The sequence below is a fragment of the Dama dama genome, chromosome 2 (genome assembly GCF_033118175.1).
Source record: "Dama dama isolate Ldn47 chromosome 2, ASM3311817v1, whole genome shotgun sequence".
NCBI classification, from domain to species: domain Eukaryota; kingdom Metazoa; phylum Chordata; class Mammalia; order Artiodactyla; family Cervidae; genus Dama; species Dama dama.
In genome coordinates, this window is record NC_083682.1 from 37510467 (window position 1) to 37528774 (window position 18308).

The following is an 18308-nucleotide window of genomic DNA, read 5'->3' on the forward strand; positions in this document are numbered from 1 at the left end:
TAACTGTTTCATTGTTGCACATTCATCTCACACTGTATCAGAGTGAAACAATTCAAAATAAGACCACGTTGCACAACTACCAATCATTCCAACTCTCCTTATTCTGACAGTCTAGCCTCAGAATCAACATTATGTCTAAAATAGCCTTCAAATTGCACTGTGTCCCAAAGAATACAGGAAAGAGCAGGATAACTAAGCTATCTGCCTACTCACAAATAACTTTTATTTATAACATAAAAGACAATAGTACAAATAAACATACTGGATTCCCCTGGGTTTTGTATTAAGCTTATACACATGAAGATAAATAATAGCTAACAATAGCTAGTATTAACTGAGTGCTTACAACTCATTAAATACCATTCTAAGCACTCTATATGTATCAATTCACTTAATTATCATAACAATCTAAGAGATGGGTACTTTGATTATTAATCTTATTTACATGAAGATAAATAGTAGCTAACAACAGCTACAGCTAGTATTAATTGAGTGCTTACAACTCATTAAAAACCATTCTAAACACTTTACATATATTAATTCACTTAGTTATCACAATCTAAAAGATAGGCACTTTGATTATCTCTACTTCACAGGCAAGGACACAGTTTAAACAACCTGTGACAGTCACAGAGCGAGAAAGTGGCAGAGCCAACTTTCAAGCACATGCCACCTAGCTCCAGAATACAATCATCAAGTGCAAACTTCCTTATTTCCACACATAATGCTGGTCATTAATCAACAGGGGCAATTTTTTCACTTACGTCAAGTGGTGACCTCAGAATCCTTCTTAATAAAGCATTCTAGGTGGCCAACGTCAATTAACTAGATTTAGATTTGTTGTTGTTATTTAGTCTTTTCTGACCCCATGGACTGTAGCCCACCAAGCTCCTCTGTCGGTGGGATTTCCCAGGCAAGAATACTAAAGGGGGTTGCCATTTCCTTCTCCAGGGGATCTTGCAGACCCAGGGATTGAACCTGCATTTCCTGCATTGGCAGGCAGATTCTTCACTACTGAGCCACCAGGGAAGTCCCAGATTTAGATTTAGCATATATTACAACTGCTTGTCATTCCTAGTGCACATTATTGCTTTTTAATGAGTTCTTATTCCTTTACAAAGACTGAGTGAAAGTGTTAGTCATCCAGTTGGTCCAACTCTTTATGATCCCATGGACTGTAGCCCACCAGGCTCCTCTGTTCATGGAATTCTCCAGGCAAGAATCCTGGAGTGGATTGCCATTCCTTTCTCCAGGCGATCTACCCAACCAACGGATCAAACCTGGGTCTTCTGCATTGCAGATAGATTCTTCACCACTGAGCCACCTGGGAAGCTCCTAACAAAGACTAAGACAGAATTTTTGTTTGTCTTGACAATGAAATGAACAATTAAAAGAGCTGTATGCATGTGAGGATGGAGAGTTTAACCTGATATTTGTGATGGTTTCAATAACCCCATTTTCTCTCTTAACACCTTGCTCATTTCCTACCCCTGCCATGTATCTACAGACACTGTACTCCAGCTCAAGATGCCCTCCTCTGCCTGCCCTCTTGATGACTTGCTGATCACGCCCTCCTATCAATACCAGTCTCAACAGGTATGGATCTCTATTACTTTGTTGCAATATTTGCTTATCTGTGTCTGACCTTACCAGAGTATGAGTTTCTTAACAGTAAGGATCATCCAACAAAGTAATCAGAAGAGTTAACCTCAGGTTTTGAGAGGAAGCAAATGTATTAATTTGGATGTGAGCTACCCCGCATCCAAGGTCAGGAGCGGCGGCCATGAGGAGCTACCCTGCTCCAAGGTCAGGAGCGGGGGCCGTGAGGAGATAGCCCACGTCCAAGGTAAAGAGCAGCCGTAAAGAGATACCCCACGTCCAAGGTGAGACAAACCCAAGTAAGAAGGTAGGTGCTGAGAGAGGGCATCAGAGGACAGGCAGACTGAAACCACAATCACAGACAACTAGCCAATCTGATCACACGGATCACAGCCTTGTCTAACTCAATGAAACTAAGCCATGCCATGTGGGGCCACCCAAGATGGTCAGGTCATGGTGGAGAGGTCTGACAGAATGTGCTTCACTGGAGAAGGGAATGGCAAACCACTTCATATTCTTGCCTTGAGAACCCCATGAACAGTATGAAAAGGCAAAAAGATAGGACACTGAAAGATGAACTCCCCAGATCGGTAGGTGCCCAACAGGCAACTGGAGAGCAGTGGAGAAATAACCCCAGAAAGAATGAAGAGATGGAGCCAAAGCAAAAACAACACCCAGTTGTGGATGGGACTGGTGATAGAAGCAAGGTTCAATGCTGTAAAGAGCAATATTGCATAGGAACCTGGAACGTTAGGTCCATGAATCAAGGCAAATTGGAAGTGGTCAAACAGGAGACAGCAAGAGTGAATGTTGACATTCTAGGAATCAGGGAACTAAAATGGACTGGAATGGGTGAATTTAACTCAGATGACCATTATATCTACTACTGTCGGCAGGAATCCCTTAGAAGAAATGGAGTAGCCATCATAGTCAACAAAAGAGTCTGAAATGCAGTACTTGGATGGAATCTTGAAAATGACAGGATGATTTCTGTTCATTTCCAAGGCAAACCATTCAATATCACGGTAATCCAAGGCTACGCCCCAACCAGTAACTCTGAAGAAGCTGAAGTTGAACAGTTCTATGAAGACCTACAAGACCTTTAAGAACTAACACCCAAAAAAGATGTCCTTCTCATTATAGGGGACTGGAATGCAAAGTAGGAAGTAAAGAAACACCTGGAATAACAGGCACATTTGGCCTTGGAGTGCAAAATGAAGAAGGGCAAAGGATAATAGAGTTTTGTCAAGAGAACACACTGTTCATAGCAAACACCCTCTTCCAACAACACAAGACTCTACACACGGACATCACCAGATGGCCATCACGGAAATCAGATTGATTATATTCTTTGCAGCCAAAGATGGAGAAACTCTATACAGTCAGCAAAAATAAGACTGGGAGCTGACTGTGGCTCAGATCATGAACTCCTTATTGCCAAATTCAGACTTAAATTGAAGAAAGTGGGGAAAACTACTAGACCATTCAGGTATGACCTAAATCAAATCCCTTATGATTATACAGAGGAAGTGAGAAATAGATTTAAAGGACTAGATCTGATAGACAGAGTGCCTGATGAACTATGGACAGAGGTTCATGACATTGTACAGGAGACAGGGATCAAGACCATCCCCAAGAAAAAGAAATGCAAAAAAGCAAAATGGCTGTCTGAGGAGGCCTTACAAATAGCTGTGAAAAGAAGAGAAGCGAAAAGCAAAGGAGAAAAGGAAAGATATTCCCATTTGAATTCAGAGTTGCAAAGAACAGCAAGGAGAGATAAAAAAGCCTTCCTCAGCGATCAATGCAAAGAAACAGAGGAAAACAATAGAATGGGAAAAACTAGAGATCTCTTCAAGAAAGTTAGTGATACCAAGGGAACATTTCACACAAAGATGGGCTCAATAAAGGACAAAAATGGTATGGACCTAACAGAAGCAGAAGATATTAGGAAGAGGTGGCAAGAATATACAGAAGAACTGTACAAAAAAGATCTTTACAACCCAGATAATCATGATGGTGTGATCACTCACCTCGAGCCAGACATCCAGGAATGTGAAGTCAAGTGGGTCTTAGGAAGCATCACTACAAACAAAGCTAGTGGAGGTGATGGAATTCCTGTTGAGCTATTTCAAATCCTAAAAGATGATGCTGTGAAAGTGCTGTACTCAATATGTCAGCAAATTGGGAAAACTCAGCAGTGGCCACAGGACTGGGAAAGGTCAGTTTTCATCCCAATCCCAAATAAAGGCAAGGCCAAAGAATGCTCAAACTACTGCACAATTGTACTCATCTCACACGCTAGTAAAGTAATGCTCAAAATTCTCCAAGCCAGGTTTCAACAATATGTGAGCCATGAACTTCCAGATGTTCAAGCTGGTTTTAGAAAAGGGAGAGGAACCAGAGATCAAATTGCCAACATCCACTGGATCACCGAACAAGCAAGAGCGTTCCAGAAAAACATCTATTTCTGCTTTATTGACTATGCCAAAGCCTTTGACTGTGTGGATCACAACAAACTGTGGAAAATTCTTCAAGAGATGGGAATACCAGACCACCTGACATGTCTCTTGAGAAACCTATATGCAGGTCAGGAAGCAATAGTTAGAACTGGACATGGAACAACAGACTTGTTCTAGATAGGAAAAGGAGTATGTCAAGGCTGTATGTCACCCTGCTTATTTAACTTGTATGCAGAGTACATCATGAGAAATGCTGAGCTGGAAGAAGCACAAGCTGGAATCAAGATCGCCAGGAGAAAATATCAATAACCTCAGATTTGCAGATGACACCACTCTTATGGCAGAAAGTGAAGAAGAACTAAAGAGCCTCCTGATGAAGGTGAAAGAGGAGAGTGAAAAAGTTGGCTTAAGGCTCAACATTCAGAAAACTAAGATCATGGCATCCGGTCCCATCACTTCATGGCAAATAGATGAAGAAACAGTGGAAACAGTGTCAGGCTTTATTTTTTGGGGCTCCAAAATCACTGCAGATGGTGGTTGCAGCCATTAAATTAAAAGACGCTTACTCCTTGGAAAGAAAGTTATGGCCAACCTAGACAGCATATTAAAAAGCAGAGACATTACTTTGTCAACAAAGGTCCGTCTAGTCAAGGCTATGGTTTTTCCAGTAGTCATGTACGGATGTGAGAGTTGGACTATAACGCAAGCTGAGTGCTGAAAATTGATGCTTTTGAATTGTGGTGTTGGAGAAGACCCGTGGCTTTGGCATAAAAGAGCAATCGCACAAGAAAGAGAAAGGGAGACAAGGCAGCCTCAGTTGTTTCATGGAATTACAGAGCAGGACTCTTATGGAAAATAAATTCTGATTTCAGCTGTCACTCATCTAAGAGAAATAGATATCTATGATCTCAGTTCTTACGGAATTATTTTCTTTTCAACTAACATATTTAGACTAATAACATCCTAAGGAATGTTATTTCCTAAGGAAATAATTAGAAATATGGAATACAATAACACAACATAATTGGATTCATATCTTTGCTTTTAATGTAGTTCAGTTCATCATTTACTAAGATCTTCTGAATACCTAGCACCATGTCAGACACTGGCAGTGGAGAAAATAGGATTCAGTCCCCACCCTAAGGTAGTTCACAGACTAGCTTTCTGGTATAAAGCTGACATTTTCTAGTCTTAGCTCTGACTGATTAAAAAGGAAAATTTCTTCCTTTCATGTGTCTTAATTAAGTTTTATAACAGATTTAAGCATTATTATAAAAGAAGATAGAATATATAGTCAGAGAAGCAAGCTAACAGCTACAGTATTTTTTATCTTCACAAATATAAGAAAAATAGTACAACAGGAAAGCTAAAATATATCTACCTTTGCCCATCCTATTTGAAAATCAAACTTGCATTTTTTTTTCTTATTTGCACTGGTTTTGTTTAAATTTTATTAATTAATTCATTTAACAAATATTTATTGAGTACCTGCTATATGCCTAACACAGTCCTGGATCTAGGATACACCACTGAAAAAGCAAACAAAAATTCCTGCCCTTGTGTTCTCATTCTAGACTGTAATAATAACAATAAACCATATTTATTACATAGTTATGACATCCCTACTTCCATTTCTCCCATATCCTTGTTCAATTGTGAAATAAGCTGGGATATTTTTTTCATCTTTTAAAATTCAGTTGTCCAAAAATAGTATCATATATCATTCTTTTCACATGTAATTCTTTAAGACTGAACAGGCTTATTGGATGTCTGTATTTATTCTTTTGTAAACTGCCTATTCACATACTTTTGCTGTTTCTCTGTTACTTGTGAGTTTACCTTTTTGTTTTTTTTTAAAGAACTTCAGAATTATTTGGTCATATATACTACAAAAGATTTTTTTCTAGTTGATCATAATAAAAAAGAAATTGAGCACAAGAGTTTCACAAATCTGCACATACCGTGTTATTGCAAAACCAGATAATGTCCCCTTCGTTACCAGTGTAGAAAAGTATTGATCCACCATCTTCCTTCCAGTAGTTATCAGCTATTAGGTACCGCTGTTTAAAAGTTCTATCGATATTAAATCCAAAGTGATCAACCTATGACAAAAAAGAAACAGACAAGACATATTTCAAAGTAATTAAAAACTAAAAAGTACATATATTATTCTTCCATTCAAATCAAGCTATGCTACAAAAATAAAAAAAGTTAAAACTTCATTTGGTTTCATTAGTAGTAGTAATATTGATATTATTTTGAAATCATTTTCTTCATATTTTAAGATAAAGCAATGTTATTGGTTGAGATTTTCAGCATAAAATACACAATTATAAAATCAAGTAGCCATTTAAAAACACAATAATGTTAAAATTGAATTGGAAATAGTAATATGAACTTAGTAATTTTTAAAATAAAGACATTCCTTACTACTTGAATTTTGTTTTTTTTTTAATTAATTAATTTATTTATTTTACTTTACAACATTGTATTGGTTTTGCCATACATGGACTTGAATCTGCCATGGGTGTACATGTGTTCCCCATCCGGAACCCCCCTCCCACCTCCCTCCCCATCCCATCCCTCTGGGTCATCCCAGTGCACCAGCCCCGAGCACACTGCATCATGCATCAAACCTAGACTGGTAATTTGTTTCACATATGATAATTTACATGTTTCAATGCCATTCTCCCATATCATCCCACTCTTGCTTTAGTAATTTTTAAAATACAGACATTCCTTACTACTTGAATTTCATTATTGAAACTTTCAATATTGAAATTCAAGGACTAGAAAGACCACTGAAAAGGTCTCTAAACATTGTCATCCCAATAACAATTGACATTCCAAGGGCCAGGATCTATCATTGGCTGAAGTTTTAATTAATTGAACATAAAACAAATGGAACATAAAAAGAATAATGATTGTAGCTAATTAAAACATTTGATTCCATGTTTTAATTGATTCATGAAAATCCATTACTCCATAAGGATACCAAAAAAGAGAAAGCAAGAAAAATATTTATTCCTCACCATTTATTTATTAAGCCAACTCCTCACTTAGAAGTTGTAAATAAAAAAGCAAAGAATTCAACATTTAACTTGCCTTTCCAACAGAATTGTATTTCAGGGTACTAACTAGTCCCAACTGATGAAAAACAGCTCTATTTTATCAAATGTCAGCTAATGCAGAAGCAATGACAGAATTAGGAAAATGGTATTTGACAAACCCTAGTGAAGTTACTGATTCAGGCAAGAATTACTGAAGTGTTAAAGGCATTAGGAGAATGGATGATAAGAAAATGAACATTCATATTACTACCTGTCACAAGATCAGCCTGTTAACCTAGTGATCAAAGTTAGCATCACTAAAAGTGATGTGAACAAGAATTATGTATTTCATCACATTACACAACACAAAACACATATCATCCATGATAAATTCTTGCCAAAAACATTCAGTTTGTATCTCAGTCCAGTCTTTATATCTAATTTCCAGTTTCTGGGAAATACAAAGGTAGAAAAACAAGCTGAACATACTCCGAAGAAGCGATCAGACAAGTCCAAAGATAAGGTATTTTATAACAAAAAGGCAAGGCAATATCTGATTAAAGGACTGTTTGTTTTAGGTTACAATAAATTTTAAGGAACATAATAATCAGATGCAGTGCATGATTCCAGATTGTATCCTAGTTTGAACAAACAAGATATAAATCACAATTTAGGGACAACTGGGTTAATTTAAATATGGACTAGGTATTAGGCATTACTAAGGATTTATTAACATTAATTTTGTTCGGAGTGATCATATTGTTTTGGCTACATAAGAAAAAATTTTTCTATTTTACAGCTGTATACAAAGGATTTAGAGAGAAAATATGCTGTTTGTAATTTACTTGAAAATACTTCAACTTAGGACTTCTCTGGTGGCTCAGTGGTGAAGAATCCACCTGCCAATGCAGGGGACATGGGTTTGATCCCTGGTTGAGGAAGATCCCACATACCTCAGGACAACTACTGAGCCCACATGTCGCAACTACTGAAACCTATGCTCAGCAATGAGAAGCCCACACACCACAACTAAAGAGTGGCCCCCACTCACCACAGCAACAGAAAAGCCCGTGCACCAACGAACACCCAGCACAGCCAAATAAATGAACAAAATTATTTAAGAAAAGAAGAAAAAAATACTTTAGCATAAAAAAGGTAAAAAGGTAAAATGGGAACTTCCTAGACTGATCCAGCAGTTAAGACTCACACTTCCACTGCAGGGAGCACAGGTTCAATCCCTGGTTGGGGAACTAAGATCCTGCATGCTGCACGATGTAGCCAAAAAGTATTAAAAAAAAAAATTTTTTTTTAATTTTTGTTAAAGTAAAATGAATTTAAAGGAAAAAAATTTAATCTATACTAAATGAGACAAAAGACACTGGATACTGAGACTTTGTCAGATACAATACAAACCATGTCAAAATGACACAATTTTGAGCTTAAATCGAACTTCACTAAATGAACTCACCATTTAAAAAATACAATTGTTAAATGCTAAAATATGGTAAAGTTCACATACAACTATCTGAATTTAAAGAGTTACAACAGACAGAGCCTACCAAGGTTTAGGACCACAGGGTCTGAATTCCTCAGTGCTCTGGAGGGACAGGAGTGAGAATGCAGAGTCTGGTCTGGGGCACACATAGGCTGATCCAGTGTTGCTCCAACCTCCCTGGGGCAGGAGTTGGTTCTGACCTAACCCAGACCTTGCAAGATTTCTCTAGACCATTCCAAAAGAAATGGAACTTCCTGTAACCATTCCATCTACACACACACACACCACACACACACACACACACACATACACACGCTTCACATTCATACCACAGGTTCCGAAATGCAAGTTTCTCAAATCTACACCTTATGCACACTTCCCAATGTCCACAATCTTCACCATATATGGTCTTAAAATACAGGCTATTCTAATATTAAGACTATTTACCATTCAGTAAAATAAGCAGTTTGTATGGGGCAGGTATATAATAATGATATCCATGTGCTAAAAAAAAAAAAAAAACTCTCCTATGACATATCTTGAAGAGGGCACAGCAACACACTCCAGTATTCTTGCCTGGAGAATCCCCTGGACAGAGGAGCCTGATAGGGTCCATAGGTTCACAAAGAGTCAGACATGACTGAAGTGACTTAGCAAGCACACACGACATACATTAACTCAATCAATCACTTATTCAACAAGCATCAATTGAATGGGCCAAGTATTTGTTCTAGGCTAAGGAGTACACTAAGCAACCGGATAAAGAAGTGACTGAGCCACAGCTCCTTAATTTAACTCACACTAATTCAACTACACTCACTAAGCCTCAAAGTTAAAAAGAGCAAGAGGAACAGATAAACAGTGAAGAAAAGATAGACAAGTGATTCCACTTGCTTCCATTCAAATTAATATAGTGTTTCTCCATGTAAGGTCCCTAGATACCAGCATCAGCTTCATGGAGGAACTTGTTAAAAATACAAATTCTCTGGCCTACTTGTTAAAAATGCAAATTCCCAGGCCTACTGAATTAGAAACTGTGGGGAGTAGAACCCAGTAACTCGTGTTTTAACAAGGCCTCCGAGTAATTCTGGGGCTTCCCAAGTGGTGCTAGTGGTAAAGAACCCGCCTGCCAATGCACGTAGACAAGAGACACAAGTTTGATCTCTGGGTCAGGAAGATCCCCTGTAGGAGGGCATGGCAACCCACTCCAGTATTCTTGCTTGGAGCATCCCCTGAACGGGAGCCTGGCAGGCTGCAGTCCTTAGGGTCACACAGAGTCGGACATGACTGAAGCAATTTAGCACACATGCACACCAAGTAATTCTGATGTACAGCTAATGTTCTGAGAACAAATGAGTTAAGTCCCTAAATAAGACATGAATCTGCTCTTCCTTCTCTTGATTGAAGTTTCACAATACTTCTAATATGTAAGCCTCTCACTATGCTGAGACCTGGGTTCAATCCCTGGGTGGGGAAGATCCCTTGGGAGAAGGGAATGGCAGCCCACTCCAGCATTCTTGCCTGGAGAATCGCCATGGATAGAGGAGCCTGGCAGGCTACAGTCCATGGGGTTGCAAAAAGCCAGACACGGCTGAGTGACTAACACATAAACACACACACACACACACACACACACACACAAACACAATGCTGAATGAGGCTCTGATGCTCAAAGATGTGAACTACCACCCATCACGGCTCCCTGGTGGCTAAGATGATAAAAGCGTCTGCCTACAATGCAGGAGACCTGAATTCGATCCCTGGGCGGGGAAGATCCTCTGGAGAAGGAAATGGCAACCCACTCCAGTACTCTTGCCTCAAAAATCCCATGGGAGGAGCCTGGTAGGCTACAGTCCATGGAGCCACAAAGAGTCAGACACGACTGAGCGACTTTACTTCACTACTTCACTTCACGGTCCCTAAATACAAGCCAGCTGCATCATTTGAAGCTCAACAGGAAAAACCATGATCTGTTTCAACAAAGGAAGAAAGACTAGGTGTGCTGGAGTTAAAGAAAAGAAATACATGGCTCTCTAACAAGATGACTTTCCCCTGGTATTCTCAAAAATAATTCTGCCATAGTGATTTTCAATTTAGCCACTGACTTTAGAGCCGAACTTTGAGAAAAGGCTTATATCTAGAATTACAAGAGCCACAAGAACTTTAGAGAAAGCCAAACTTCCTTATATGGCCACTCTCAGGGCACTCCTGCTCCTAGCAATCCCTAATTGTTTAATTTGGGAGAAAAGGAGTGGAACTCCGGTATGACAGAAAGAAAGCAGATTCAGGAGTTAACAGATGTGGACTTGAATGTTACTGTGAGGCCTCAGGCAAGCCACTTAACCTGTATGAGCCCCATTTTCATCCTATATAAAATAAAGATAATAATATACAACTCAAAGGATTACTGTGAAGATTAAACATACCTCAAGTACCAGGAAGAGTCCCTGATGTATAACGCATGTTCAATGAATGTTAGCTCTCCATTCCACCACATCTGCACACCAGTCCCAAGAATGGGGTACCAAGATGAGGTAAGTGAGGTGGAGAGTAACGAAGCTCTTCACAGAATTATAGGACATCCCACTAGAACGTCAAAATCTCCTATTTCTTGAGTGCTTCAGCTAAATAGTAAAGAGCTAGAAACAGGTAGTGAAATATCCTTTGCAAAACATTCATTCACAGGATTTTCTTGACTCTTCCTAATCATCAGGGATATAGATATCTGTAGACAGTTCCCAATACCTAATGGCCCAGCACACTAGGTGCAGTGTGCCCTCTGCTGTGGAGAGCTGAGGGCTGCATGCCACTTCTAGCTCTGTGGTCCTGAATAAAAATTTTATAAATCACAACAGAAACAGAACAAGAGATCAGAAGCCTATATTGTTCAACTGAAAAAAACCAGGCTCAAAGAGGTCAAGTGGCTTGGCCAAGGTTACAAGTCAGAGGCAGACCTGGAATTTTTAATTATCTTTTCAATTTGGTATATTGAGATAACTAAAATAATAGCACCATAAAAGCCACGCAAACATGATCTCAAAAAGGGAAAACACCTCTAGTCACACCCAGCAGTTCTCTCTACAATATGGTCCTATTTCAAGAGATATTTCCCTCCTTCACCTTGTAGAGGATAAAGAGATCCATGAGAATGGGTAGACAGGAAGAAACAAAGGTAACATCCTTTAAATAGTTTATTGCGGCAACAATAACTACGTGGGCTTTAAAAATGCTCAAAAATAAAATTTCCATCCAGAAAAGCCTATAAGAACATCACACCTATTAGAAGAAGTTTTGGTGGCAACTTGGAGAAAGTGGGGGGAGGTTAACACAGAACACCTATTCTGGGTGTGGTACTGTGCTGGTGCTTTACATCATCACCTTACCATCCTCCCCATCAGCCTCTGGGGGCATGTTCATTACACCAATCCTATAAATAAGGGTACGAAAGCTCAGAGAGATCAGATAACTTGCCTAAGGTAATGTAACTAATAAATAAAAGTAAAATACAATTCTTCTTCAAGTGTGTTTTTCACTACCCAGTCCTACCTCTCACAAAATCCAGTCTGCTTTTTTCATTGTAACACACTATTGCAGATAGGGCTGGCTACAAACTTCAACCTTCAGCAGGGGGCACTAGGGTATCTTTCTCCTAGATTTGCAAAATGAAGTACACATTCCCACCCATATACTAACAGTTATACTGAAGAACATGGTCTTTTCACTGACTTAACTCAGTAATTGTTATTATATTGTTTTTAACTCATTTAATTAGGCTACTTATATAAAAAGAAAACAATGTTTACTCTTACTCAGTAGGCTTTAGTTTTAGGAAAATTGGTTTATAGTTGGTTTCATTTACATATCCAGATATACAACAACAACAGAATTTTACTAAAATACACAGGGTAAAAAACAGACTCACACTTCAAATTAAGGTACCTTGAAACAGAGCTCTCTGGTGTCCAGTTCTAGACCAGAGACATTGAAATGAGGAAAGACTTCCTTTCCTCCATTTGATGTGTGTGTCCTGTATTAATTTTGGATTTATGACATGACATTCTGTAAGAGTTCCTAAATGGAGACTAACATTGTTTCTGGGCAAGCTGGACCTCCCCTGAAGGGCTGGACACCTTCATGGTAGAAGGACACAACTTCCAGAAGGAACCAAAATCTGAAAGGATGGTGGGGTTTTGCCAGGTTCCAGGTCTGTGGGTAGAGAAAAGTGGAGCCCGCCTAAGCTGTCCCTCACCCAGGAGGAGCCCCCGAGCTGGGACTAGACGGGAGAGCGAGCTGTATCTTATGAATCAGATCATGGGTGACTCTTGGCTTATTTTCACTTGATTATGTCAGAACATTTCAAGAATCCTTTGAATGTTCTACTGTTGCAGCAAAAACAGAAATGAGTGAACAGCCTTTGGTACATACCAGTCAAACAGGCCTGCAAGATTTAAACAATCTTGGTTATTCTTTAGCTGTTAATACTAACAAACACTTACAGCTAGACTTGCCCTTTACAAAGCTAAACAAAACTAATCACTCTCTGATTCCATATGTATTGTACTTGGCACCTGACATTCTTCTTCCCCTACACTGTCTTGTAGCATTCTGCATTTTCAAAAAGGCCATGGGCTAGATAACTTCAGTGACACCAATCCTGGTTGCTGAGTTGCCTAAAGCCAGCTGTGGCCATTTTGAAACTTTGCAGAAGGAAAAAAAAAAAATACAAGACTTTCAGAATGATATAAAAAATTCCCTATTCCTGAGGGAAAAGGGGCACAGTTCTTGAGGTGCTAGCCTGCATGTATTCCCCTTTGCTGGGCAAAAATAAAGTCATTTTTCTTATCCTTCCAAAACTCTGTCTCTGTACTTCTCTTCAGCATTGGTGCACAGAGAGTGAAGATTTTGGCAACACTACCTTTATTCATATGTATTCTGAAGATACCAGGAAAGTTCTTGCTGTTCAGTTGCTCAGTTGTGTCCCCCTCTTTGTGACCCCATGGACTGCAGCACGCCAGGCTTCCCTGTCAATTACCAACTCCCGGAGCTTACTCAAACTCATGTCGAGTGAGTCGGTGATGCCATCCAACTATCTCATCCTCTGTCATCCCCTTTTCCTCCTGCCTTCAGTCTTTCCCAGCATCAGGGTCTTTTCTAATGAGTCCGCTCTTTGCATCAGGTGCCCAAAGTATTGGAGCTTCAGCTTCAGCATCAGTCCTTCCAATGAATATTTAGGACTGATTTCCATTAGCATGGACTGGTTTGATCTCCTTGCAGTCCAAGGGACTCTCAAGAGTCTTCTCCAACACCACAGTTCAAAAGCATCAATTCTTTGGTGCTCAGCCTTCTTTATGGTCCAACTCTCATACATGATTACTGGAAAAACCATAGCTTTGACTAGATGAACCTTTGTCGGCAAAGTATTGTCTCTGCTTCTTAACATGCTGTCTAGGTTGGTCATAGTTTTTCTTCCAAGGATCAAGAATCTTTTAATTTCTTGGCTGTAGTCACCAACTGCAGTGATTTTGGAGCCCGAGAAAATAAAGCTCTCACTGTTTCCACTGTTTCCCCATCTATTTGCCATGAAGAGATGGGACAGAATATCATGATCTTAGTTTTCTGAATGTTAAGTTTTAAGCCAGCTTTTTCACTCTCCACTTTCACCTTCATCAAGAGGCTATTTAGTTTCTCTTTGCTTTCTGCTATAAAGGTGGTGTCATCTATGTATCTGAGGTTATTGATATTTTTCCCAGCAATTTTGATTCCAGCTTGTGCTTCACCCAGCCTGGCACTTCTCATGATGTACTCTGCACGTAAGTTAAATAAGCAAGGTGACAAGATAGCCTTGACATACTCCTTTCCCAATTTGGAACCAGTCCATTTTTCCATGTCCGGTTCTAACTGTTGCTTTTTCTGAAGATACCAGGAAAGATTGGAGGGCAAATTTGACTGAAAGAATTAAAAAGGAAACAGTGTCCCTTGATGACAGAGTGGAGATGGTGACAAGGAAAAGGATCACAAGTCCCTCCAAGAGGAAGGTGAGTCTAAGAAACAGGAATGTCCTTCCCTCACCACAGGGATGCTCCCTTCATTGCCAATCATATAAGGTCTAGTTTATTTTAACAAGGAAGATGGATGTTTGCTCAGAGATACCGTTCAAATCAAATCATCCTTCTATGTAACAAGATGTGGCATATTTTCAAACATCTTTCTGTGCATATTAATATACACAAGAGAACTATATTTTTTCCTTCTACATATTCTTTGTAACCTGCTCTTAGTCTCAAAAAAGAAACTCTTAGATATAAATTATTTACTTAAAGGTAAAATAACAAACTGAGAAAGGAATAAAAGGATATAAGAGAGCCCACTGTGGAAAAAAGTTTGTCTATCCAACTTCCTACACCTACAAACAGATTGTTAGAAAGGCAAGAACACAATAGGTACCATAGTGCCCCTCTACAAGACAGATACTTTATAATTAATAAATGAATGCAGTTCAAATCTTCTAAATGTGGTTTCCCACATTTCTGTGTATAAGGACCTCTTGTTATTATTAAATTCTCATTTTATATATCAAGCTAGTGCTTGAGAAAATATAAGAGAAGGTATTATAAACTCAATAATGGTATAAATAAATATCACAACGGCATCTAATTATATTTTTAACAGTATATACTTGGTCGGAAAATGGGTACAGCAAAATTCTACAGTGCTCAGGAAACCTCCTTTCCCGTAACCAAGGACTTTGGACTCCAAAAGGAAAATCATATTCTAAATTACCAAAATCCTATGACATCATAATATTCTGTACTCTAATATTAAAACAATGGTGAAGATGTCCTGCCCTTAAGAAGACCCAAAACATTCCAGTAAATCAATACACGTTTTTCAAAGAATAGTCAAGTGTTCCAGCAGAGGAAGATTCTGGTATCATCTATTGGCTAAACGACTCTGTGATAGCAGCACACAGTCAGTAACTTACTGTGGCTTCAGGAAGCTGTGTACCACCAGAATGACCTGACCACAGCCTATGCTCTCAAGTTTGAAATTATCTATTTAAATTTTAGGAAGTATTACATTGTCAGAGGGCACTATTGTATAAGCAATAAAGTGGAGAACTGCTAAGTTTTAAATATTAGAGTCATAAAATTTTAGGACAGGAAGGGAACTTAAATCTCAAGTCCTAAGTCTGAAATGAAAAAAACCTGCGTTATAGAGATGTCAGTTATTTTAAATCTTTCTTTTCAAACAAAGATATATTCACATAGTTTAATATCAGGGTTCAAAATGCATGTTGTTAGAAGTCAGAATAGTGATTACTCTTGCAGGGGGAAGGTGACACTAAAAGAGAATTAGAGGATTCTACAGTTATAGAATAGTTTTTTCTCTACTTGTAAGACAATGAGGGCTTCCCTGGTAGCTCAGTGGTATAGAGCCCACCTGACAATGCAGGAGACAAAAGAGACGTGGGTTTGATTCCTGGGTCAGGAAGATGCCATGGAGGAGGGCATGGCAGCCCACTCCAGTGTTCTTGCCTGGGAGAATCCCATGGACAGAGGAGCCTGGCAGGGAGCAAGGCTATGGGGTTACAAAGAGTTGGACATGACTGAAGCGACTTAGCAAGATAATTAGCAAATAGATTTGTAAACACTTGAGACTACATTTAAGATACATTTTTTATTTTATAACGTACATGCCTGTATTTCTACCTCACTATGTTGTTATTTAGTCACTAAGTCGTGTTCCGCTCTTTTGCAACCCACATGTACTGTAGCCCACCAGGCTCCTCTGTCCATGGGATTTCCCTGGCAAGAATGGGTTGCCATTTCCTTTTCCAGGGCATCCTCCCAATCCAGGGGTTAAGCCTGGGTCTCTTGCATTGCAGGCAGATTCTTTACTGTCTGAGCCACCAGGGAAGCTCCTATTTCACTGTAGTCATATGTAAATTATACTAAAGCACATCTATATTTAATTTCTCTTTCACTTAAAAATGTGCATTGAGTACTCATTAAGTAACAGGCATTAGGAAAGAGAACTAAGATACAATTCCATTTCTCAAGTTTTTAATCTAAAAAAGTGATGAGCATAACTAACAGTCACAAGATGGTAAGTTCTACATACAAAGTATTGTGGGAGCTGAGAGGTTACAGTCTGACCCAAGGGAATCATGGAAAGCTTCACTGAGAAAGTGATACCTGAGTTGAACTCTGAAGAGTAACAAGAGTTTTTTCAAGTACAGAAAAGCGTGTCAAGCAAACAGCATGATGAACTCTGCAGAACAAGCATATTCAGGAACTGCTGTTGTTTGTACCAGAAGATACATAATTTAAGAGATGATGAGACTAGATTCACCAGGCTAATACCTAAAATCTCCCTATAAAGAGAAACCTGAAATCTGAGATTGCCTCTCTAAACCAACAGTAAGTGAAATAGGTGCATGAGCAATACAGCCTTAATGAGGCAGAGATTTTTGTCTGTTTTGCTCACTGCTAAGTCCCCAGTGAGTAGAATAAGGTCTGGCACATGGTAGATCAATGAATAGGGATTTCCCTGGTGATTCAGGGGTTAAGAATCTGCACTTCCACTTGCAGGAGTCCTGAGTTCAATCCACTGTCGGGGAACTAAGATCCCACTTGCCACATGATGCCACAAAGGCAGGGCGGGGGGCGGGGGGGGAGGAAATCAATGAATATACATAGAATGAATGTATACATCCTAGCTCTGCAATTGGTATTAAAACAAATCCAACACAGCTTTAGAGAAAAGCATGACTCAAAGCAATGAGAATGGAAATCAAAGTTCCCAGGGTCAAGTCTGTGCAGATTCATTTATTGCAAGAGTCTGTTACTGCCTTTGGAAGAGTTACAGAATGCTGTAGTCAGATGTACCTTTTGCCCAGACAAATCACATGTCTGAGGGAGAACCCAAACATAAAATCTAAACCTGACTCATAATAGTTTAGCTTTACCCAGGCAGCTGAGGAACCAGAACTGTATGCCTTCTGCTGGGAGGAGAAAAAGGAAGATAAATAAGTCCAAATTAACACAGGCAAATCTGATTAGATGGGCAAGGGAAGGACTAACAGCATTTTGCTGAAGTATATAAGTTAAAAGGTCAGGGATGACTTTGAGACAGGGTTTTTGTTGTTCAGTCGCTCATGATGTACAACTCTTTGTGACCCCATGGACTGCAGCACGCCAGGCTTCCCTGTCCTTCACTGTCTCCTGGAGCTTACTCAAACTCATGTCCATTGAGTCAGTGATGCCATCCAACAATCTCATCCTCTGTTGTCCCCTTCTCCTCCTGCCTTCAATCTTTCCCAGCATCTGGGTCTTTTCCAATGAGTCAGCTCTTCACATCAGGTGGCCAAAGTATTGGAGCTTCAGCTTCCAATGAATGTTCAGGGTTGATTTCCTTTAGGATTGACTGGTTTGATCTCCTTGCAGTCCAAGGGACTCTCAAGAGTCTTCTCCAACACCACAGTTCAAAAGCATCAATTCTTCAGCGCTCAGCCTTCTTTATGGTCCAACTCTCACATCCATACATGACTACTGGAAAAACCATAGCTTTGACTATATGGACCTTTGTTGGCAAAGTAATGTCTCTGCTTCTTAATGAACTATCTAGGTTCGTCATGTATTCTTGGGCTTCCCCTGTGGCTCAGCTGGTGAATCCGACTGCAATGCGGGAGACCTGGGTTTGATC

At 39.4% G+C, this 18308-nt stretch overlaps 1 protein-coding gene across 3 annotated transcripts in view; it reads right to left on the minus strand.

Annotated features, from left to right (window-relative positions):
• PRCP (prolylcarboxypeptidase) overlaps nt 1–18308 on the minus strand; it is an 80125-nt gene that overhangs the window by 32097 nt on the left and 29720 nt on the right. For all 3 annotated transcript variants that reach the window (XM_061168383.1, XM_061168390.1, XM_061168394.1), the window contains exon 3: nt 6020–6160. In XM_061168383.1, coding sequence (XP_061024366.1) covers nt 6020–6160 — 141 coding nt within the window. The remainder of the gene's footprint in view (nt 1–6019; nt 6161–18308) is intronic.